The 25,910-nt window shown below is 42.2% G+C and overlaps 2 protein-coding genes across 2 annotated transcripts; both read left to right on the top strand.

The window, feature by feature from the left end:
* The first annotated feature begins 10,548 nt into the window (after positions 1-10,548).
* Positions 10,549-11,043, top strand: LOC147880420 (uncharacterized). The gene has a single exon (XM_087370608.1). The coding sequence runs from the start codon at positions 10,549-10,551 to the stop codon at positions 11,041-11,043; it is 495 nt and encodes a 164-aa protein (XP_087226734.1).
* A 769-nt stretch (positions 11,044-11,812) lies between these two features.
* LOC147880421 (uncharacterized) lies at positions 11,813-20,591 on the top strand. Its single transcript, XM_087370609.1, has 4 exons — positions 11,813-11,888; positions 18,751-19,066; positions 19,277-19,527; positions 19,870-20,591. Exons 1-4 carry the CDS (start codon positions 11,813-11,815, stop codon positions 20,589-20,591), a joined length of 1,365 nt encoding a protein of 454 aa, XP_087226735.1.
* The last annotated feature ends 5,319 nt before the right edge of the window (positions 20,592-25,910 follow it).

Consider the following 25,910-nt stretch of genomic DNA (forward strand, 5'->3'; position numbering starts at 1 on the left):
TAAAGTGATCTACAAATACTAAGAATGGTCTTATATTAAGAGGTGATGATATCTCAAGTGTTATACAAATCATAAGAATGGTTTTGTATTAAGAGGTGATGATATCTCAAGTGTCCTACAAATAGTAAGAATGGTTCAAGTGTTCTACAAAAGTATTAGGTACCTCTTAGTGGTTGAAGGGAAGGAGTGATGATATCTCAAGTGTTCTACAAATAGTAAGAATGGTCTTGTATTAAGAGGTGATGATATCTCAAGTGTTCTACAAATAGTAATAATGGTTTTATATTAGGAGGTGATGATATCTCAAGTGTTCTATAAAACTATTAGATACCTCTTAGTGGTTGAAGGGAAGGGGTTGGAAGTATGGGCAAAATCTCTAGGAACTACAGGATGGTTGCAAGGACAATTTTGAATGTCATAAATGACACGGGTTTTTCAACATACGGGTGAACTATTTTTAAACATTCACTTCTTTCATGGTTGATAACACTTTTAATAAGAAGAATCATTTTGAATGTCATAAGTGTTGATGCAATCCCATGCTATGAAGTCAACAGACAGTTTTTTTTCCCGGCATATGAGTGAAGTGATGTTTATGTTACTAAGTTCAACATATCAAGCAATGCATTTGTTTTGATTATTGAAGGAGTTTGATAATAAGACCCATTTCAAATGCAAAAGAATTGTTGTATCAGTAATGGAATCCGCTTTGGAGTGGAAATTCGGTTTCTTTCAAACCCACATACTATTGTTGCATAATGTGAGTATGGCTCCAATCGGAAGTTGAGGTAGACTATAATTTATAATGTTGGTATAGTTACATATAGTAACATAAGTTTTATTTTTGAGAGCTCGCTTTTTTGGGCCCCCTCGCTTTTCCTCGCTCGCTCTATCGACTGCCTCAGAGCAACATAGCACATCAACTTCAGAGACACTAGCTAGGATTGGCTAGATATAATTCATACTCTCAGAGGAAGATGGGACAAAATCTTTAGGGAGATTTGGATTGCACTAGGCTCTAGGAGCCATGACCCTTTGGTGGTATACTATGGATGTATAAAGCACTAGAGTGACTATTTGGTAATCCCCCTAGAGTGGCCAACTACTACAGGGCTATCCATGTGTTTTTAATATTGTACCCTTCATTAGGGAGTTGTATTTTCCTTGTTGTCCATGTCACCAAGGATTTTATAAAATAGAAGCTTCTGTTCTCTTTTAAAAAAAACTTCCAATCCACCTATTCTCATTATAATTTACTAGGTATAATTCAAAAGGAGGCCTAAGCTTTGAGGTCCAACAAATCAATACATAGCTAGGTATGATTGAGAAGGTTTTCTACTTCAAAATACTCCACTTTTCTTTTTGACCTTGCCTACAATAGAATATATCCCTATGGAACATTATGAAATCTATTTTCAAAAAACTTTCACATAAATAAGGGAAAGTAAGAGAACATTTATTCCATATTTATCCAAATCCTATCAAATTGCAAAGAAATATAATCCTCGTATGAAGTGACATTAAATCTGGGTTTCACTAAACATTGCAACACAAGAAGTTCAAACTTGCTTATTCTCATTTTACTTTACTAGTTATAATTCAAAGGGAGCCTAGGCTTTGAGGCTCAATAAATAAATGCATATTTGGACCTTGAGAAGCCATTCTTCCTCAATGTACTATAGCCTTCTCCTTGAAACTAGCATACAAACAAATATATTGCTACAAAACATTTCAAAATCTCTTTGAATAAATTCACATAAAAAATAACAAAAACTAAGGGAACATATGTTCATAAATACTCCAAATCTTTATCCCCTGTTTGTCAAACTAAAAAGTGATTATAATGTTTGTATCCCAAGAGATTGTAACATTTGTGTAACTAAAAGGAGACTATAATGTTTGTATGAAGTAGACATCAAAATGAGAATTCACTTCAAATCTCTTAATTCTCACTATGCTTTACTAGTGGAAAGATTGTAATACCTTATTTTCTAGGAAGCAAGCTTGTAGATAGATGAAATCCACCAAAGTTGTTTGAAATGTAATAAAAATGAAGATCAATCCAAATTTTTGTGGATGTTCAAAGATGAAAGGAAGATAAATTTTCTTGGTCTAGTAAGTCTAAGCTTGAAGATCAGTCCTATTTCCATCTTCTTTCAAAGAATCTAGTTGAACCCCTCCAAGCTAGAGGCATGTTGAATATTTCTTTCCTTCAATTACATTGATTGTGCAATAAACTCAAAGACAGACACTCAGAAGATATGGTGAATCTTAACTCATGTTAAAATGGAGATGGAAACATAGATGAGGAAATAAATGATGGCATTGTGCATGAATACTCGAAAAAAGCAAGCAGATCACATCTTGCTATAAAAAATTCAACTTTTTTGAAAGAATGCATATGGAGAGGGGAGGAAACTCACAACAAGAATGAAGAATGGCAAGATTAGGACAAGAAATTCAGCCCAAAGATGAGAAGGGACAACCAAAGAAGGTTCCCACTCAAAAGAAAGAAGAGATTCAAAACTAGGTTTCCAAAGAAAAGGAGGTGAAGGGCGCCCAAGACTAGGGAGAGGGAAGGGAAACATAGGAAATGTAAGGAAGATAGCAGTTGGATGGGAGGGCTTGGTTTCTAGATATTTGATTTAGGTTGCTTGAGAAATTTAGTTTGCAAGCTTGGTTATACTTAAAAGTGTGATAGTGAGGTGAGGGCTCAAGTGGGAGAATTGCATCACACTTGGGGCCATCTGAAATAAAATGGGAGAATCATGTCACATCCTAGCCTCCACAAGCCACTTTCAAATTCAAATTTATTCACAACATTATCTTGCCATATGTGCATAAGATGGGCTCTATTCTAGGGCTCCCATTTGGAAAATTGGGGACTTAGCACAAATATGCAAGCCAAGAAAATGTAGCTCAAGCAAGAGTTGCATAATGTGCAGAGAGAAAATATGAGCATCATTGACTACCACATGAAGGTGAAGAAGATTGCAGATGCACTTGCTTCTATTGGGTCGCCAGTGGAAGATGATGATTTAGTTTTTGTGACCTTGAATGGTCTATGAAAGGATTATGCACAATTCCGTACATCCATTGCTATCTGTGAGAATTTTCCTGATTTTGAGGAGTTGATTGCTCTTCTAATTTCTGAAGAGCAGAGAAATGGTGGTGCATCTTCTTCAGGAGGAACTTCAAAAGAAATTGTCTTCCACTCAAATGCTGGAAGAGGTAGAGGCAGAGGTAGAGCAGGCCGATTTGGAGGCCATGGCAAAAATTAGAATATGCAGCAAATTCAAGAAAACCAATCCTATGGAGGAGGACATGGTAACTTTAGAGGCAAGGGGAGCCAAAGAGGTCATGGTGGATGGCAGAGAGGCCAAAATGCAAACAGCAATGTTGAATGCTACTATTGTGGTAAAATGGGTCATATGGTTAAAGAATACTATAAAAAGCAGAATGACATCATGACTGGACATTGTAGCAAGACAATTATGCATCCTCTAGTAGATAGGGTGATGATAGAAATGAGCATTTGTTTATGGTGCAGCACATGACCAATTCTGTGACAAGTGCAGAAGAAAGCAATGACGTGTGGTATGTTGACTCAGGTGCATCAAACCTCATGACAGGTCATGCAGAATGGATGCAGGATGCAAGGAAAATGGAAAGACCAAGATTTGTTGAGACTGGTGATGATACTGTAAATCCTATTGTGCAGATTGGTAAAATTCCTTTGTCTATGCAGGATGGGAAAAAGAAATACCTGTCTAATGTATTTCATGTCCCAAATATCACCAAGAACCTGGTTTCTATTGGTCAAATGGTTGAGCAGGGCTTGCACATCAGATTTAATCCTCATGGATGCTTTGTTGAGGATATGAAAAATAAAGGTCGCTTGATAGCAAAAGGGAAGAAGAAGGGCAGGATGTTTACGTTGGATGCAAACATGCCTGAATTGAGTGCAGCAATGTTTGCACATGGGACCGGTGTAGTTGCAGATATTGATATTTGGCATAAACGCATTGGTCATGTTAATGTACAGTGACTTAAATTATTATTGCAGGATTGCCTAAGTTCAAGGTTGTAGAAATGCATAAGGTATGTGAAGCCTATCAATTTGGAAAACAAGCAAAGAAACCATTTCCTAGACATGCTCAAGAGATAAGAGGCCATTGAAATTAATCCACTCTGATGTGTGGACTACTAAAGCTGCATCTATTGGAGGTTGTCATTATTTTGTCACTTTTATTGATGACTACAGCAGAAAAGTTTGGGTGTATTTTATGAAAAAGAAAAGCGAAGTGTTTGGGCATTTCAAAGCTTTTAAAGCTATGGTTGAGAAAGAAACAGGCCTGCAAATAAAATGCCTAAGGTTAGATGGAGGGGGAGAGTACCTCTCAAATGAGTTTGCAAGGTTCCTGCAGGAGCATGGCATAAAGCAACAATATTCATGCAATCATACCCCACGGCAAAATGGACTTACAAAAAGGAAACACAGGCATATTGGAGAGGTATCTCGTGCCATGCTCAACGAAAAAGACCTGCCAGATTATTATTGGGCTGAAGCAGTTGCTATAGTAGTCTACATAATAACAGGACTCCCACTACATCAATACATGGCATGACGCCACAGGAGAGGTATACTAGTAGGAAACCAAATATTTCTCATTTGAAAGTTTTTGGTTGCATTGCCTATGTTCATGTGCCAGATGAGTTGAGATCCAAGTTGGATCCAAAAGCTGAGAAGTGCATCTTTATTGGTTATTCTCTGTAGCAGAAAGGGTATAGATGCTATAACCCTTCTACTCATAAGTTTACAATAAGCAGAGATGTCTTTGATGAGATGAGTAGCTGGTATAAACCAGTAAATGTGATTGATGATGTAGATGCACAAAATGGTAATGCTGCATAGAATTCACAGTAGCAATCACAAAATATTAGTGGACCTGTAGTGTCCTCTAGTAGTGGTTCACATACTTCACCATGGACAAGCAGATTGAGATCAAGAGGATCTCCTCAAAGCAATGCAGATAACAAAAAGGAAAAGAGAAAGTAGATCAGCCCATGTTTGATGTGAATGCAGGTCACTCTTATGTGGATGGTGAATCCAGTGGTTTAGAATAGAGCCTTGATGATGAGTTGGGTATTCCTTCTGTTGTTACATCTGGAGTAAGGAAGACAAGGGTTGTTTTGAGAGCATCTGGTAGTGAGCCTATTTTGCACATGTCTACTAGAGTTAAGTATCCTGTGGATAGGCTGAAATATGATGGATTTATAGCCATTCACTGTGCCTATATGGTCAAAGTGATACATGAACCAGAACCCACTTCTTTTGAGCAAGCCATGGGAAAAGAAAAATGGGAGAAAGCCATGGATGAAGAAATGGATGCCTTGGAAGCAAATGCTACATGGGAATTGGTGCCTTTGCCTAAAGACAACAATGCAATTGGATGCAAGTGGGTTTATAAGGTGAAGCACAATGTAGATGGTTTTGTGAACAGATACAAGGCAAGATTAGTTGTCAAGGGGTATGCATAGACATATGGCATTGATTATGAAGAAACATTCAGTCCGGTTGCAAGGATGGCAGCCGTAAGAGTAGTCATTGCTAAAGCTGCATCAAAGGGATGGTATTTACATCAGATGGATGTAAAGAATGCCTTCTTGCATGGTGATTTGCAAGAAGAGGTCTATATGGAGCAGCCACTAGGTTATGTGCATGTTGTTCATCCTGAGTTTGTTTGCAGGTTAAAGAAAGCCTTGTATGGCTTGAAGCAAGCACCTAGAGCATGGTTTGACAAGATAGGATAGTATCTTGTCACTATTGGCTTTTAAATTTCCAAGGCAAATTTCTCACTTTATGTGAGAATAATAGAGAAAGGCATTCTGCTGCTTGTCATTTATGTTGATGATTTGATCATCACAGGTGATAGTGATGAAGATATCCTTCATGTGAAAATGCTATTGAAGCAGAAGTTTGAGATGAAGGATTTGGGAGAGCTGCGTTACTTCTTAGGCATTGAGGTGATTAGATCCACAAGTGGGATATGGCTCTTGCAGAGGCAGTATGAATTGGACATGTTGTCTAAATATGGAATGACAGGTTGCAAGCCTATTTCAGTTCCTTTGGAGTAGAATGTGAAGTTGAGCGCAGATGTAGGTGAGCTTCTAGAAGACCCTTCTATGTACAGACGCATGGTAGGAAGTTTGATTTATATGACTATTACCAGGCCAGATTTGAGCTATGCTATTAGGTTGGTAAGTCAGTTTATGCAGGCTCCAAGGAAACCGCATTTGGATGTGGCTAGACACACACTGAGGTATGTGAAGTCCACATTGCAATATGGACTATTTTATGAGACTGGGGTTTAGATACAGTTGCATGGATACACTGATGCTGATTGGGCTGGTAGTATTTCTGATAGATGATCTACCAGTGGATATGTGTCTTGTGTTGCAGTCACTTGGAGCAGCAAGAAACAGCCTACAGTTGCCTTGTCGAGCACAAAGGCTAAGTACAGGGTGCAGTAATGGCTGCATGTGAGGTAGTTTGGTTGCATAAGCTACTTTATGATATGCATCAGTCTACAGATGGGCCAGTTGTCATTTATTGTGACAACATGAGCAGTATACACTTGGTAAATAACCTGATATATCATGCTAGAACAAAGCACATTGAGGTGCATTATCACTATGTGCAGAAGAAGGTTCTAGTAGGTTTTATTGATCTAGTTTATGTCAACACAGAGGATCAGGTAGCTGACATATTCAAGAAGGCATTGGGCGCAGAGAAGCTACGCAAGTTCAAAGACCTGCTTGGTGTACAGGAATTGGGATTGAGATAGAGGGGGAGTGTTGAGATATCGAGCTCCACTCGTGATATGCCGAGGTGACCGTTGTGCATTTATGTCACTGACTTATTAGCTGCAGATGTGGTTGGTACACCGCCCATGAATAATAGCTGGATGACAGCTATCTTTATGTACTCTAGTGAGTGGCTCAGTTAGTATGCCACCTAGGTTAGTTGAGTTTGGTTTGAGACCCACATATAGGGTTCACCTATTCCTTTTGTACTTAGAGAGAGTTCTTTTGGCTTTCACAACTAAGAAGAGGAAAACTATTTTCAGCCTCCACCTTTGTGTGTACTCCCCCATTGTGTATGTGAGAAAGCTGCAAGTGAGCCTCCTTACTTCTCTCCCACTCTCTTCACATGATATGCATGACCAACACCCACAACACCACGTGCTACCACTATGATGATCACAGGCAATGCACAAGGGGTCAACCGCAGTGGCCAACTTCTGGCGAAGAGAATCCAGAGCACCCTATGTGCAAGAGGAGCATCCACAATCCATGGGGCTAAGAGGTGATGGCCGTGGTCACGGATGCAATGGTGGAGGTCATGGGATAAATTGGCCGAAAACATGTCTGTTCTGCTTGGGGGAAGGCCATTGGTGGAATGAATGCCTAGATACTCAAGAGTGGAATCGCCAACAAGCAGAGCGGCAAAAGTCAATGGGGAAGATGCCTAGTACCTCCATGGTCCACATTGTGGAGGATGCTTGGAGGGTAACATTCTGGAGGCACCTATACAGATTTCACTTGGTAGGTTGCTTATCTTGGTACCTAGGTTCCATCGACAATTGCTACAATCCCTCAACAAGGAGTCAGAGCCAGAAGAGGTTGGTGTATGCCAAGCTAATTCTTCTTCGGTGCCGGCCGTTCCTCTCATGGATATGAGGATCCTATGATTATGGCAAAAGCACAAGGCCAGACTTTCGAGAAAGTTCTGGTGGATGGAGGTTCTGGAGTCAACATTGTCACCCTGAAGACATGCCAGGAGATGGGATGGATGTCATGGGAACCAACACTTCCTAGTCTACATGGCAGACTAGTGTTGAGTTTGATCACTAGGGATTTTATGAGCGGTAGTCTTAGAGGTGGTCAGCATTTCATTCGTCGTCTCCTTTGTGGTGCTGAATATGGAGGCTCTGACATCGGAATACAGTTTGCTCTTGGGCGCGGGCCCTAGCTGCGCCAAGCGTAGGTCAAACAGTATTGGGAGCACAATGTCATCTCTATGCGGAGAGGCAAGAAGAAGGTGCAAGCTGCAATGGGAGTAGCGGTGCCCTTGACAGATGTAGTACGACTTGTACTGGCAGAAAGAGTGAATATGGAGGATGGCTTGGATGATACAAAGAAAAGGCATTTCTCAAAGCTAACCTGGATTTGTTATGGTTGATGTGGAAGGAATTACGGAGCATTATCTTTACCAGAGGCTTTTTGCGGTCTCCATCAGTGCAGTCCAAGATGAGGTGGCCGAATAGCAACAAGCAACAGCCGACATGGATTTGCGGGATCTTCTGCAATAGGAGTGGGAATTTGAGGAACAGATGAGTTGAATCACAAGGGTGTAGGAAGATGCACTGGACATAGTATTTTTGGGGGAAGATGGCACATCAAAACTGGTGTAAATCAGCACCCTTCTAGCAGTAGAATTTCAAATCATGCTGGTAGCTCTATTGATGCTTCTCCAATGTGTTCGCCTGGGACTATGCCAACATGAAGTGCTTGGATCCTAAGTTCTATCGACATTGGGTGAACTTGAAGCTAGATGCATCTTCGACTAAGACACAAGGGTATCGAATGAATTCACATGTGGCCAAACAAGTGCAGGAGGAGTTGGAATGCCTATTAAGAGTGGGATTCATAGCACCAATTGAGAATCTGGATTGGATCTCACCAATTCTCATTGTGCCCAAGAAAAATAAAAAGCTATTGATTTGTGTAGACCACCACAAGCTAAATGTGGCCATGGTACCGGATCCCTTTTTTCTGCCTTACATGGACTCAATGCTTGATGAAGTGGTGGATCATGAGGTGTGGTCATTTTTGGATGGATATAGTGGTACAACCAAATCTAGATGGCTCCGAAAGATTAGCCAAAGACATCATTCATAACATCGTGGGGAGTATATGTGATGTGGTTCGGACTGTAGAATGCTCCCTCCACTTTTAAGCGAGCCATGCAGGAAATTTTTGGCTCATATTTGATGGAGTTCATTTGGATCTTTTTGGACGACCTCAGTGTGCTTGGAACATTCACCGAGCACTTGGAGGCATCTGCAAGAGTGTTTCCAACAGTGTCAAGAGGTGTATTTCAATCTGAATCCCATGAAATGCGTGTTCGCAGTAGGAAGCGAGCGACTCTTGGGTCATGTCATCTCGGTGGAAGGAATTGTGGTCAATCCGGACAAAGTGGTCATGATCATGCAAGCACCTACACCAGCAATGCCTAAAGAGTGCCTACGGTTTCTAAGTCAGATCTGATGGCATGGCACACATGTGTGGTTTTTGGCTCACATGGCTATTCCCCTCAATGCACTAGCTCTCATGTGAGCCAAAGGCCATTTTTGTGGACAAAGGAGTACGACAGGGCATACAGGAAACTCAAAATTCAGCTCTCTCACACACACTAGTGTTGATGTCCCCTGATTGGGAGAAAAGTTTTTATGTGTTTGTTGATGCTTTGGATAAAGCCATTGGTGTTGATGCAAGAGGAGGCTAACAAATGGTATCGCTCGGTCTATTATGTGAGCCGACGGCTTTTGGTAGCTGAGAAGAACTATTACATCACTGAACGAGAAGGACTTGGAATGATCTATTTTGTCAAGAAATTTCAGCATTACCTATTGGGATGACCCTTTGTGTTTCATGTTGATCCTTTCGTGTTGTTGTACTAAGTGAAACAACAAAATCTCATGGGTCGATTGGCATGTTGGGTGGTGTTGTTGTAGGAATATGATTTTGAAGTCATCCATCAACCAGGTTCCCAACATGTGGTGGCTGATTACTTGTCTCGATTGGAGTCCGGGGAGGTGCCGACTAGGGTGGAAGATGAGTTTCCCAATGCTGAGCTTGTGACCATCTTCCAAGCGGATCCAATCAACGTTGAGCCCGAGGTGGTTCTAGAAAGCCCGTGGTCTTGGTATGATGAGATGTTGTCGTTCTTGACCACTGGAGGGATGCCTAAGTACCTAAATCGAGATCAAAGGAAGTGATTGGCATTGCAAAGCCGATCTTTTGAAGCAGTGCTAGGCCAATTGTATTGGCAGCATTTGACGGAGGCCTTGCAAAGATGTGTTCAATCTCATGAGCAATAGGCGGTTCTGATGGAGGCATATTGCAGGGTTTTGGGTGGGCACTTTGTGGGTCCAATAACTACAAAGAAGATTCTACAAGCAAGCCTATGGTGGCCAACCATGCAGAAAGATTCCCGATGGTTTGTAAAGAGTTACAATCTATGTCAGCGGTTGCATCAACCCACAGGTCACAATCGGATGCCACTAAACCCCATTTTGCCACTTGAACCATTTCAAAAATAGGGCCTGGACTTCATGGGTCCATTCCACCAGCTATAGCCTACATGGGGAATTGTTAAACGCTTGTGGCAATCCATTACTGTACTAAATGGGCAGAGGCATGGGCCTTGCAAGATAACACAGGAAATTCAATTGCAAAATGCCTCTATTGAGATGTGTGTTCATGCGGTTTGTTTATCCACTCATGCTGGCCAATGACAGGGGTACGCACTACAAGGACATTAAGCCAGTGAATTCCTTTTACATGGTGATTCACAAGAAGTCTTCTACCTGTTACCCACCACAGGCCAATGGATTGGCTAAATCGACCAATCATATATTCAAGCGGATCATCTCGTTACTAGTTAATGAGCACAACACAGATTGGGACAAAACGTTGTTGGCCACATTATGGGCCTACTGCATGTCCTTCAAGGTGGCAACTCGGCTGACTCCCTTCAAGCTGGCGTTTGGGATGGAAGCAATCACACTGATCGAGCACGTAGTTTTGAGCTTGTTGATTCTGGTGGAGGATAGGCTTCTTTTGCAGGAGTCTATGGTGTTCTATCTGGATGTGCTAGATCAGTTGGATGATATGCAGATGGAAAGCTATTATCTTAACCTAGAGGTTCAAGCAAGGCGAAAGCGGAGGGTGGATTTGGCTTCAAAAAAAAAGTAGTTTAAACACGGTCAATTGGTGTTGCTATTCAATAGCTGTCTAGGGTGGATGCCGGAGAATAGAAGTTGCAGTTTGTGGATATTTCATGGGTGCGAGTCTATGTCATTCTATCTCACGAACCTGCAAGGGTGCGTTCTCCCACATCCAGTTAATGGCTTTCAACTACATCCTTATCATCATTATGGGAGTCTTCAGTGCCCATTTTCGATATCTAATGAGGCACAGATTCCTTGGGTAGAGGTGGAGGCGGCGAAGCAATCATCGGAGGACATGTGGTAGTGTGGTAAGATGCATGATGATAGAAGTGTTTTGCGAGGTCTTGTCCCAGTTGCCATGCAACACCCTATCATCAACAAGGAGGGGTATTGGGCAACAGGAAATGCAATCTTTTGTCACTTTGTGCATGTGCCTATAGCATTCCTTGTCTTCCTCATCACACTATCACTTCTTTCAGCTTCCTTTGCCTTCCTTTCTCTCTTTGCATTTAGCTCTCTTTGCTTCCAACTCCTTCTCATCACTATGGTGATGGCTCAAGCACAATTTCATCCCTTCATACCACTAGTGTATATCGATTCTCAGTCTATCGACATGCGTCTACAAAGGCCAAGATTATAAGCTTCACCAGCATTGATTGGATGAAGGTGAATATTCACCCGGTAGCTTTAGCACTTTGTCGGTAGTTGGCAATCACAGCAGCAGCTGTGGAGTTTTTGGGTGAAAATCGGTTGCTCACCACTCAATTCATCTTTCAGCGAGGTTGTTCTTGCCGATGGATGGGGAGATGTTGGTGCAACCATTGTATTTGGATGAGGAGATGGTGGCAGAGTTTGGCAACCTAGCTCAAGGTGAGTATGAACACTTGCAAAGATGTTCAAGTTCATGACCTCTATCGATGGATTCTGGAGTTGGCGGTCTATTTGCAAGCAAAGATCTATACAATTACTCCTAGGTCTCATGGGATGATCGCAGTACTAGAGCAAAGACCAGTGCCTTGGGCATGAATTTTGAAGGAGAGAATCCATGCAAAGGCACAGAGGGTGGTGACGGTAGTAGAGAAGAGACAGGCTGTGAATTCAAAGATTGGGTAGATTTTGGAAGTTTTGTTTTCCTTACAGCTTAACTCTACTTCAAGAAGAGGACATTAGGAAGAGGAAGAGGATGAAGGCTTTCATATGCACCTACTCTTTGAGGTACTTCATAGCATGCATTATGAAAAAGAATAACTTTATTAAGAAGGCAAGACTCCACTTTGAGAATACTAACTCCCCAATGTTTGAATGGAAGGCTTGGAAGGTTGGATTTTGACATTGGTAAAAGGAAATATATATCTACATAGGAACTAAGAAAGGATAAGAAAAATGTCAATGAGCCAATCTCTCTCTCTCTCTCTCTCTCTCTCTCTCTCTCTCACACACACACACACACACACACACGCAACTCTCTCTCTCTCTCTCTCTCTCTCTCTCTCTCTCTCTCTCTCTCTCTCTTTGTGTGCAGCACACCTCTTTAACCCTCTCTCTCTTGCTCCTACTCTCACAATCTCAATATAGTTTATGGTTGCCTCTATACCCATGCATGTTATAATGAACAAATGAAGTGCCATATGCAAAAACGAGAATGTAAAAGAGAGGTACAATTTCAAGGAAAGAAATCTCAGTTGCAAGGTTGAAGCCATACTCAAGCCATGTACACATGCTAAACCTTCACCTTGAGGCCTTTTTTTGTATTTAACCAACAATGTGACCTTTCCAATTGTTCTCTTGCTCTGCTCTATCCTTTTGTGAAACCTTGAATGACCCAAGAAATTATCCCAAATCCTTGAGGAATCCAAATGTCATTGTCATCCTCCAGAATGTGACCCACACAAGATTGAATTGATAGCTTTGTTCTAAACGAAGGGAAGTGCTTCACCATTGTAGAAATAACGGGAGCAAGCAAAGAGAGAAAGGTTGCGAGGAGGAAGGGGTTGAGAGGAGGAGGCTAAGATAAGGTGGAGAGGAGGACGATGGTAAAAGGAGGTTGAGAGGAGGAAGAGGCTAAGAGAAATATTGTGAGTCAATGGGGATAGGAGGAAGGGGCTAAGAGAAAGATTGTGAGTCAATGGGGACTCTTGAGAGGTGTGTGGGGGGGTGGGGACACTAATATGAAATTTTGCTTTTTTTGGAGGAAAAAAAAACCCACAAATCTCAAGGCCCACCAAGACAAGGAGGAGGCTAGGGGGGACCAGGCAAAAGTCAAGGGAGGGAGTAAATGACCCATGTAGTGGTGGGTGCAAGAGGGAGGCAAGTGGGAGCCTGGTAGGGACCAAAGGAGGTTCCTCCATCAATGAGAGGCCAATATGAAATCCTCCATTCTTTCAATTCCCAAACCTTCCCATGGGCTTGTTATTACTAATAAAAAATATTAAGGGCCCAGTACATAACTTTTCTGGCTCTCTCATGCCAGCCTTTAAATGCCTGCAACTCCTATTGATGGGAACATTAGGAATAACTGGTTCTTGTTGAGCTCCAGTAATGAACTCCCAATAGCCTTTTCCCTTATGGAAATTCGTCATTCTAAACTTCCATGCTTGGAAGTTGTTCTTGTCAAGCTTTTCAGTGACTATCTGTGAAAGAGCATCAGACGCCATTACAGAACACTGTAAAAATATTATGTCAGTGCAAAAAACACAACTTCTGCCTCACAAGGGCAAATCTGCAGACCACACAGTCACTTCCTAGTGACGATTTTGCATCAACAAGCAATAAGAATGATTCTATCACTCCCAATATCTTTGTGCACAGGCATATGATGCAGTTTCTGCGGTAACTTTTCACTGACCTATGGAACAGTGGTCGCACAGCAAAAACAGGGCACTTTTCTGAGTGCCTGCGGAAAACTTCCGCCACCAAAACGGGCCTCGAAATGGCCTCAAATCCAAAAAATAATGTCACCATAGGCTTTTGCCTTTCCCGTAGCATATACTACCCTCTCGCCACACCGTGAAGGGCATCCCGATCTGAGACAGTTCACTCTTGCACTTTTCGACTGTGCTACCTGCAGAGATTTGCTCCCAAACTCGAAAAAGGAAAGCAACACTGATCCTCTTACCAAGAAACCACGAACTTGGTTTGCTTTCTTAAGCTCCTTACCACGAACTGAGCTCTGATACCATGTGAAGAGAGTGGGACAGAAGTAAGGAGTCTCACTTGTAGCTTTCTCACACACACAATGGGGGAATACACATAAAGGTGGAGGCTAAAAACAAATTTCCTCTCCTTAGTTGTGAAAGCCAAAAGAACTTTCTCTAAGTACAAAAGGAATAGGTGAACCCTATATATGGGTCTCTAACCAAACTCAGCTAACCTAGGTGGCATACTAACTGAGCCACTAACTAGAGTACATAAAGATAACTATCATCGAGATGTTATTCATGGGCGATGTACCAACCGCATCTGTAGCTAACAAGTCAGTGACATAAATGCACAATGGTCACCCTGGCATATCATGAGTGGAGCTCGATATCTCAACATATCACACATCATTTCTCATTGGGCGTACACTCCATTGCTGAATACCTTGGATTACGGCAATGCGTGCACCATAATCCGTTCAATGCTTGCCAATCGAGTTGTCATTGAAAGTCCCTGGGGTGACCTTTCCTCCTTTAGAGGATTTTCGGGTCTTTTTCTCTACTTTCGAGTCCGAACTCCTCACTAATGGTTTCTTCAGGGCTCTCTTCAGAGCTATCATCCTCTAAATCTTGATCATTGTCATATGACTTCTTGGCTTTGGCTTTTGAGGACTTGCAATTCTTGGCCACTCTATCATGCAGAGCCTCACCCACTCGCACCACTTGTCCCTGGGTACTAGAGTTAAGCAGTGCAAAGTAAAAGAATAAGAAAAAAATAAAAAGAAGAGGGACTCAGATTTGGAGTTAGCTAAGGAATGATGGATTTAGTAAATGAAGGTGGAAAAAATCCTTGAGAATCACAAGGAACTCATCCTGACCCATTTTGATCATATCAGATTCACCCTACAATCAAATTCATCCTTTGGAGAGCTATTGATGTAGGACCACTCGTTGTTTCATCTGAGGAGGAGTGTCGTGGGGATTGCCACATGGGCAACACCTCACAGCAAAGAAAAGAAGGCTAAAGGGGCTACCACATGGGCAGCACATGGGATGCTATGTGGGTGATGCAACATCCTAGCAGAGGAGCAGCATGGAAGGCATGTACAGGTTGGAAAAGGCACCTTCAGAGAGTAGCACATGGGGCTAGCAGAGGAACACAAGTAGCAGCATGAGTAGGGTTGTTGAGGATGACTTCTCCACCAATGTGGACCTCAACCAAGGAGGGTTAGTAGACCTCTAGTAAGGGGGGGTTACAATAGCAAGTAGTGGATACTTTTGTAACTGTAGGGACAGTTATAACTATCCCTAACAGCATGTAGTAGTGGCCTTATCCACCACATCATCTATTTTTTGACTGTTATCCGACTGAGGTCCGAATACCATTGGATGTTGTTATAAGCTAGTCATCACCTCCTACATGGAGTGGAGTTGTTGCTATCTGTTGTAATACAAACTATATGCAATATTTCCACTCTGCAAATGATTGTCTCGGCTATTTGTATGATTTGTACTGTGTCTTTCTTTTTTCACAGTAGTCAGATTTAAGTCTGACCCTGGCATTCCCATTGCCAGGAGTGGATATATGTAGGTGTTTTTTAGTCTTTTGGAGACACCACTAATACTATTGGTGATCCTCTATTGCGTTCGAGCTCTGACTGCTGGTTGCTGCTACATAGTAATTTTGCACAAGAGTGAAAACCGTATGATCTACAACGACTACAACACAAACCGACTAGTAGAGGCAATAGCTCCTAAGAAAATCAAAACAACAATAATGTATTGTCGCAAGGATGACTTCTAGTAAACATGAGATGGCATACAAGCCGATTCAGTGAGTGACGTCATTCAGAGATCGCTTAAAGGTGGACCACTTTCGAAAATCCTTCACGACTTCTATAAGCGACTTCCTCACAACAAGAACCAATTGGATAGCTACCACAACACTCTAGACAAGAGAACACACTACGACGAGTGAGGTGTCTACAAAGTTGTGTCTTGGATTGAGCATTCAGTAGGAAGCGGATTGTAATCCGACTCCATTCTGACCATACAAACTTGTAGCTTGATAACGTCCCTCATCTTAACAATTTCACCTTTTAGTGCATACATCTATCTGGAACACCTTATCCAATCAAGATTTGCATCCTAGATTCTATCAATATGGTAATATGGTAAATGCACTCATCTCCGACTGAACTAGCTATGCATCCAAGGGCCTTTTCATCACTCACCTCCCATTAATCTCTTAAAGATTTCATTGTATCTCATTCCTTAATCAATCCCCATTGATTTTTCCTCATGAGTAGACACGTGAGTTTGGATTGCCATGTATGGAATCCAACACCCATGAATTTATCAACTACAGCATGCGATGCCATGGAGAGGTCTTACCAAGCTTGTTGCTGCTTGCCAGTGTCTAGCTCCTTACAAAAAAAGTGACCGCAACCATACAAGTGCATGTTATTGCTTAAAAGCTTAGAGAACCCATTTTGTTTTGCATAATGATAATACCATGTTCTTGACTTGAGTGAGGGAAATTTTCTTCAACTGATCAGGACCCTCAAGCACTCAAGTAAACTCTAGAACAGGATGATAAAAAATTATATACTTTGTCAATTGAGCACCATCCCATAAGTTGGTCTTCTCTTTATAACACTTTAATACAAAAAAATTGGCAACTTCCACTAGTGTAAAGCCTTCTATGGATCTTCTAGCATATGTGTGCTCTCTAGTTCACTCTAAAGGACTGGATTTTCTTGATGGAGCTTTTTTGGGGATTTGTGCTCATCCTCATAGACATTTTGCACTGTCTATGCTTTTTGTACATGCACAAATGCAAGTTTGCATGCTATCAACTTTTGGGGCTAATGTAGACCTTGATCTTGCAAATGAATTTGATGTCATGAAGATAACATTGTGAACATCAATATGAACTATCAACAAGCGAAAGGTTTTGAAATCAAACCAACAAGCTTCTATCACTAGGACTCAACAATTGTTTTGGATGGGTTAAGTAGTTAGTAGAATGGCTCGTAGTGTATCTTCCTATTACTTATAAGGTGGCCGGATGGCAATATGAAAAGAAATCAAGTATGAGAAATTCATATTAAAAAGTCTCTTTTTTTACATACGTCATCTAGAATGAAATCCAAGCTTGAGTAAAAATTGGATCCATCCACAAAGCACGCTTGATAGGATCTCCAAAATTGTTACAACATGTGTGGTATGCAAGGAAATGATACAAGGGCAACATTGAAGCTAACGCATTGGAGGCAAGGAGAGAAGAACAGTTGTACTTTTCCACATGATCCGAATGGCTCTAGAAAAGCTGCTATGGACATTGAAATGCCTCTAGGTAACTCAAGTATAGTCAAGTATAAAAGTTGGAAAATTCTAGAGCTTCTTTCCATGTAGCCTTTGGGATTATAGATATGGTTCCAATGGATTCTATAATATCCATGGTTTAAGGATTGCAATGTAACATGGTTAGGGGACAAAAAAATGTTTTCTAATTGGCACTGAATGAAATAATATTAAGCACTTAGGGTAAAGGGGCTAGTCTTGTGCAACCCTAACTCGTGGTAGTGTATAAGGGGTTGTGCCTATTGAGTTTTTCACATTTAAAAAAATATGAATGGAGAACGGTAATTTTCAGAGAAAAAGAGAGAAAATATTTAGCTTGGTGGAAACCTAAGTACTCAATACCAAAGACATTGGTGAGCCAATATTGTGCCACATGTTGACTAACTCAAATTTTTATAAGAGCTTGACACATACGCATATTTTACCTTTTTCATGTCTCTTTATTAGGACTTCTCATGGAGGAAAAAGGGGGAGTTACTAACATTTTAAACGCAACCACCTCTTTACTCACCTGTTTACTTTGTAGTCCCAAGTTGTGACCTAGTGAAAGACAGAGGACTGGCATAACACACATATCAAGCCAAAGGCGTTTTAGGAAGGGAGGCTGGTTCTCCTTTTCCTTTAAAATATTGTTCCAAAGACCCAAATTTTAATTGTATGTGGTAGTTCCCATGTCGTGTACTTCATATCCAAAAGATAATGGTACTTTATCCTTGGAAGACGTGGATGGCTTCACACTTTGTGTTATGAATTGAAAGTGAAACTGTTTATAGCAACTACAAATCTCCTCAAACCAGTAGTTATTAAAGCTTCATGCTTAATCTCCAAAAATGAATGGTTCTCTTTTATCCATTTGCCGCCAATTCAACCAAATCGACGAAAAGGGAAATACAGATATTGTAATGTCGAAGGTCACTTTGAATTTGAGTGCAGATGCAAGCTTGCAGATCTCGAGAAGCACGTAAAATAGCTCACTGGTGGTTCACTTCCTTCTATTGGTAGGCCGCTTCCTCCCAGCGCATTCAACAACAAAGCCCGCATGCATAATGTCCAAGAGGTATCCATTTTTTGTCACCATTCCAAGTCTCAAGTGATTGACAATCTCATTTTGGATTCTGATGCAAATCAACATATGACGACTCAGATTGGTTTGTATCATACAGACCTTGTCAACTCAAACGCACAGTTCAAATGGGTGACAAACTCTTAGCATCCCATTGAAGGTGTAGGTGATATACAGTTTCAACTTGGCACTGGAGATACATTTAGATTAATTGGTGTCTTATTTGTGCCGCATTTAAAACGTGGTCTCATTTCAGTAGCAAGGTTAACTGTTATGGGAATGAGTGTAGAATTCACAGCAGATGAGTGTTTGATCCGACGAGAAGATACCAGAGAACTCATTGCCAAAGGTATTCGTCAAGATTCATTGTATCTTTTGAAAGACACCACTAGCATCAAAGATATCGTTCTTCTAGCTACTGGCATGAGTAATTCTGATTTATGGCATAAAAGATTGGCTCATGTCAATTTCAAAGTTATCAAGTATATGCATTAGTTCAAGGTTTGGATTTGGCCAAGCATCCTACACTAGCATCATGTGAAAGGCAAGCACTCACGGAGAAGTTTTCATCGACAAGGGTCACGATCTTCTCACATTCTTGGACTCGTTCACTCTGACTTGTGTGGCCCTATGCCCATTCCATCTAAAGGTGGAAGTTTATATTACATGACATTTATTGATGATGCTAGTAGATGGACAGACGTATATTTCCTCAAAAGAAAATCTGAAGCATTTCAATGCTTTCGTCATAAGAGTGCTGCAGAGTTACAATTTGGTCACAAACTCAAGATGTTGCGTTCTGATAATGGGGGCGAATATCTTAGTCATGAATTTCAAATATTTTGCAAAGATCATGGGATATTAAGACAACTTATTGTTCCCTATACCCCTCAGTTGAATGGTGCAGCTGAACACAAGAATCAGACAGCGAATAATGCTGCTCGTACAATGCTCATTGACAGTCACCTTGACCCTACGTTTTGGGCAGTGGCTATCCATACAGTTATCTATATTCAGAATCGGCTCCCCATCTGCTGCATTATCCAACTCCACTCCTTATGAACAATGGTATGGATCTAAGCCCGATGTATCTTCATTTCGAGTGTTTGGCTGCCAAGCTTATGCAAAGGTTTCAAGCTTTTCATGTTCTAAATTTGACCCAAGAAGTCACAAATCTATTTCGTTGGCTATCTATCTGATCGTCGTGGTTACAAGTTATGGGATCCTACTTCCTCATGCATGATTGTAAAGTCCAGATGTGATCTTTCATAAGATGTATTCCCAGGCACCATTCATGATGATTCCACAGTGTCCTCCTCTCTTTTTCCTGAAACAGCTCATTCTCCTCCACCTAATGTGCCACTATTTGATGAAGTTCGACTTATTGAGGTGGTTGATCATGAAGATGGTCCATCTAGCGCTTCAACCGACCCTCTTGACATTAGTCATGCGTCTGCCACTGATGCTTCCCTTCCTCAGAGTTCCTCTCCAGTTATCAATCATGATAACGATTCATCTTTGTTGCCTACTCCTGAGCCTTCTCTTGATATTGGTCCCTCATCATTTTCAGCTCCCGAGTCCCCTCCTTATCCTCCATTAGATGATACAATCTATGATGATCATTATCGTGAAGACATTGATCCCCCATCTGATCCATCTTCTCGGGTTCTTCCTCCACGATCCAGAAAGCCCTCTCTGAAGATTATTGACAATGCTCGTAATCATTACGTTGCTGAGTGCCCATGGTTTCAAGCACAAGCTCATTGTCATGTTCAGAATGGTCCTGATCCCATTACCTATGAAGATGCTCTTACAATTCTTGATGCAACTCATTGGCAGACAGCAATGGATGAGGAATATGCTTCCCTCATTCACAACTCGACCTGGGTTCTCACTACCCTTCCTCCTCAACGATCTCCTATTCCTTGCAAGTGGATTTACAAACGGAAGTTTCATGCTGATGGTTCTCTTTCGAAGTACAAGGCTCGTCTTGCACTCGTCTTGTAGCCAAGGGATACTCTCAGATTTTTACTTCGAGACATTTTGCCACGTGGTCAAGCTTACCACTATTCGTGTTTTGCTTGCATATGCTACTCAAGCTGATTTGGACATCCCCATCAAATGGATGTAAAGACTGCTTTCGTACATGGAGAAGTACATGAAAAATTTTATATGCTTCAACCTCAGGGATATGCTGACTCTACTACTCACTGGCAAATGCTTAAACGTGTTCTACGCTATCTCAGTGAGACTCCTACATACAGCCTTTTGTTTCAACTATCATCGTCAACCATTGCTACATTTGAAATCACTTCTTATTCTGATGCCAATTGGGGCACAGACATTCATACTGGTCGTTCAGTGTGACTGGTTGTTGCTTCCTCATCAATGGTACTTTAGTAAGTTGGTTCAGCAAGCCTCAAAAAGTGGTGGCATTATCCTCCACGGAAGCTGAGTACATTGCTGCATCGGCCACATCCCGTGAGGTGGTTTGGCTTCGTAGGCTTCTACAAGATATTTCTCAGAATTCTTCCTCGGTACCTACCACTCTATGGTATGACAACCAGAGCACCATTGCTCTTACCAAAAACCCTGTTCTTCATTCTCGGACCAAGCACTTTCATTTACACTTCCATTACATTCGTGATCTTGCTCGAGATAATCTCCTTCATGTACGATAGTTGCCCAATACCGACATGCCAGCTGACCTTCTCACAAAGCCATTACCCCGGCCTCGGTTTGAAACACTCAGGTCTTCACTTGGTGTATCGTCTTCTCAAGAACAAGGCATCACATAAACGAATCACTGAAGGGTAATGTTTGAAGGGGGGTATGACAGATCATCCACGACCCTCACACTGATTCAGTACATATGGGTTCCGACATTCACGTACACCGTGTGATCATTATGGTAGATCACATGCACGACGTCCTATATAGACGTTTGTAACAATTGATTCTATGTGCAATACAACGATTGCATTTCTAGTTTCATTGGATCCTTGTCTAGAGTTTGTATTCTCTGTCAATCGCGGCTGGCTTTTCAAGGATCTCCTTGTTTCAAATCTTGGTGCAGGACCGCACGCTTTGGTAATTCATGGCGCAGCAAGCATGTTGGCAGCCCGTCGAATGGACAATTCTTTCGGTGTGCTTCACAAGCAGCGAAGTCACAATACCCGCGGCTTTCCCCCTCCTCGACCTCGTTCCCATTCTCCACCAGCTGTTGATACTGGGATTCAGGATGATCATCAACAGTCAGCGCCTTTGGAGCGACCTTATGTGCTTCGAACGCACCAACCGGAACTGCTGGAGATAATCAAGGTGGTAAGGCCTCATGCAGCAGCAGCAGTAGCGGAACTAAAGAGAGGCAATTCATTCTCCATCGTTAAATTTGTTGCAGCCAGAGCAGTAGCAGAGGATTGATGCAGATCGGGCTTCATTGCTTTGGATGGCAAACTAGGAATAGCGGCAGGGAAATTTGCATAAAGATATTGGACATAGGAGGAGCTAGTCGTGGGAAGCACGGATGACGAGACGCAGGTCGTGCAGGTGTCAATTGAGCGCCTTTCGTTGTTGCTTCTTCCCCCTTTTCGCTTTAGATGAATCGTTTGTGGTGCTCCCATCACCCGCTGCTTCCATGTACCGAAATGAACCCGTGACGGATGGAGGGGGAACAAACCTTTCCGCAGCGACAGGAGGGGGCCTCAATAGTCCACAAACAGCTAATGCAAGCTTCAATGCCAGCATAAATGTTACTCACTCATCTCTTCTATCAAAACACAGATGTGCAAGTACGTACCCTCGTCCATAATTGCGTTCAGGATTGTAATAGCTTCAGACTTTCAAGGTCAAGTGCGGATCCAGCATCTCTTGAAAATTACATAGTGTGCATTATACTTCGTTGAAATTTTCTTAGAGAAACCCACCTGAATCTTAAAAGTTTTGCATGCTCCAAGTCTCGACAAGACACAGAGTGTTCCTATGAAGGCGACGTAATGTTTGTGTCACCACAACAATTACATAGTAGTGTGGTGATTTGTAGCATCTATCCATCACTCTCTTCAGCACACATCCAGACATACTTCCTCACAAGTTACACAACAATGACGGACAAATATCGATTAACACACTAAATCTCTCTCCTCCAGCCTGTGAATCATTTGGTGATCTCGAGTTGTGTAGTATGGGCTTACAATCAGCTTGCTCCCAACAAACTCTTATCGTACCAATACTCATCACACCTCCAGTTGCTCTAGACTAGTTATCTCCCGTTTCTTGCAAATTAATGTCTGTGTTGACATGATGAATGGCTCTCGTTTTTCTATGCATGGTTTTCGATCAACATATAGTTGTCGTTTTTAACTCCACCACCTTAGAAGTAGTGAATGCCTGCCTTTGCGTGCAATTATATTTATTTGATTAAGTAGTTAACATTTTAATTATATATTCTTAGCAGGTAGTGTGAATGCCATAGCAAATAAGCAGAGCAAATCGGGCGACCAAAGTGATGCAGCTGACCCTACACGTAAGTATGATATTACAACACTCTGCGTTTCTGCACAACGCATCAAAATTTTGATGTGCTCTTATGTACTACATCTCCAACACTGGAGACAATCTTTTACTAAATGGGAAAAAGGCACGTTTCCCTACGATTATCTTTTTACGAAGAGAGTTGTGTCGACTCTTCGCCATACGTCATGTATGATTTTTTTTTCCCCCTCACCTCACCTTCTCCACACTTCTGTGGTCTTATGCATGCACTCCCATTTATATATCTTTAGCATCGCACACCAAGCCATGTGATCCTTTGCAGTTTTGTTTATCTTTGGTAGGGTTTGTTGGAGACTCCTTCACAAGGGGTCGAATTCGTGTGTTTTTCGGTATTAGTTTTTCGGCTGGTTGGTCATTTGATTAGATCACGTGGTCACAAAGGTGGTTGCTAAGAGCATGTGAGAGACTCGCGACTCATTGGCTGGATCGTGCATTCAAAGAGTCAACGTGGCGTGATCTAGCATGGAGATCTCGTGGCGGTTTTGGTAGCATCGAGATGAGGCAGTTGTCATCTGCATCAATACATGAAGAGTTGTAATAGTCGATCCTTTTATCGAGGCCATCGGGCTTGTAGAAGTCGCAGCTAGTAGCTGCTCATAGTTCTAGATATAGGAGTCTTTTGTTTCATGGTTGTAAGCCAACAAACGGCGTACGGGTGAGGCTATAGATTAGTTATATCATTGTTGTTTTTCCTAAGGCAATAGAAGAGGATTGGATCTGTTACTGTGTCGCCATCGTGTATCTCTTCAATATTTTGTATGCTTCAGCATCTCGTGGTTATACAATAATTGCATGTGATAAATTATCTCTGTAACCTATCAGTGGTATCAGAGCGAGGACAAGAGTCAATACTAAAGTTCAATGGACAAAACTTTGCTAGTTGGCAGATGGCAACCCGACTGTGGCTCATGCATAAAAATTTTTGGGGAGTGGTCTCAGGGACCGAGAAGAAACCAAAGAGCTCTGGAGTGGATGTAGAGAAGGCCTTAGCTTGGGATCAGAAAAACAAAAGGGCTCTTGGCATGATGGGATGAGCGTTGGGAGCCGAGTATTTCCACCATCTTGATATCTCGAAGAGTGTAGCGACATTTGAAGGCGCTGCTCAAACCATTAGGGGAGAATTGGGGTCTCAAAAGGGCCTCATAAGGAATGGGTTAAGAAATGGATTAGGCCTAATGCAAGTCCTCTTGTGGGGTCCAAGGGAGTCCTAACCCCCCCTACTTAGGTGGGTTAAGCCCAGTTGATCCCACCTCTTACACCTAGGAGGGGGCCATCTCTTACACCTCTTACACCAAGGAAGGGGCACTTTTCCCAAAGTCAAAATTTTGAATTTCAAATTTGAATTCCCTTTCTCCCTCCTCCCCCCATCCTCCAAAGTCAAACTTTTGAATTTTGAATTTCGAATTTCGAATTTGAATTCCCTCCTCCTCCCCCCATCCTCCTCCTTGTCTCCCTCCTCCCTCCTCCTCTTCCACACGTCCCATTTCTCCTCCTCCTCCTCCTCCTCCTCCTCTCCCTGCCTCCCTCCTCCCTTCCCTCCTCCTCCCTTTGTCCACACGCCTCCTCCTCTCTCCTCCCACATGCATCCTCCTCCTCCCTCCTCCCACATGCGTCCTTCTCCTCCCTCCCTACTGCTTTTTCCTACTCCTCCTCCTCCCTCATGCTCATCCATTCTCATCTTCCCTCATGCTCATGCCTACTCCTCCTTCCTCTTACTCATGCAAGCTCCTCTTGCCTCATGCTCATGCCTGCTCCTGTTGCTTCTACTACTCCTACTCATGCGTATTCGTCTGCCTTCATCCTCACACCTAGTCCTCCGCTTGCTTCTGCCTCCCTCGTAATAGCAGAGAAAGGGAACAGACCTGCACTAGGCTAGAGGACAAAAGAAATTCATCCAAAAGGTCCCACAATGGAGGGAGAGGGAAGTTGGACCAGAGTAGAGGAGCAGAGAAAGAGGGGGCAAACTTGCAACACACCTAAGGAGAAGAGAAATTCGCCCACAAGGGCCCACAAAGACATAAATGAGATTTGGGGATGATCTGGGGTGGGTGCACATGGGAGGGTGGTCAAGCATGGGTTAAGGGGGGGAAGGATGGTTTGGGTGGTCCCCAATGTAAGAGGAATAGCCAATAGGGGATCTTTGCATGCCTACCATCCCTCCACCTCAACATACCATTGCCCCACACAAAGGAGCACTCTCATTGGTACACCTCAAATCCCTCTCTAATCCCTTGAAATTAGGAAACACTAATTGGAGGCCCTTTTAAGACCCCATTTCTCCCCTAACGAGGAGCTCTATGATTTGAAGATGAACGAGATAGAAGACCTTGGAGTATTCTTGAACAAACTACAGAGTTTATTAAGGCAGCTTAATGATTTGGGATCTAATGTAGAGGATGATGACCAGAAGGCAATTCTTCTCAAAAGTCTTCCACCCAAGTATGTTGACACAGTTCGAATTTTAAGGCTTGATGATGAGGCAAGCTTTCTAGATTGTGTGACGCTTCTGTTGAGTGAAGAGAAGCATGAAGATGCTGAACAACCACTCGGTGATCATGCTTACTTGATGAAAGACAAGTATAAGGGAAGGAGGGAGGATGAGCTTGCTATTATTGTAGTATATCCAGCCATACTGAACGTTTTTGTGTCAAAAAGTAAAAGGATGAAGCTTCCAAGACGAAGGAGAACACTCATTTGGCAGAAGCAAGTCGAAAGGAGGAGGCAAATCTAGTGATAGTAGAAGACCTTGAAAAGGATCAAGTTTGGGCTTTT

This window comes from Dipteris shenzhenensis, chromosome 32, assembly GCF_047967505.1.
Source record: "Dipteris shenzhenensis isolate YYH24624 ecotype China chromosome 32, Dip_SZ_1.0, whole genome shotgun sequence".
Classification (NCBI taxonomy): domain Eukaryota; kingdom Viridiplantae; phylum Streptophyta; class Polypodiopsida; order Gleicheniales; family Dipteridaceae; genus Dipteris; species Dipteris shenzhenensis.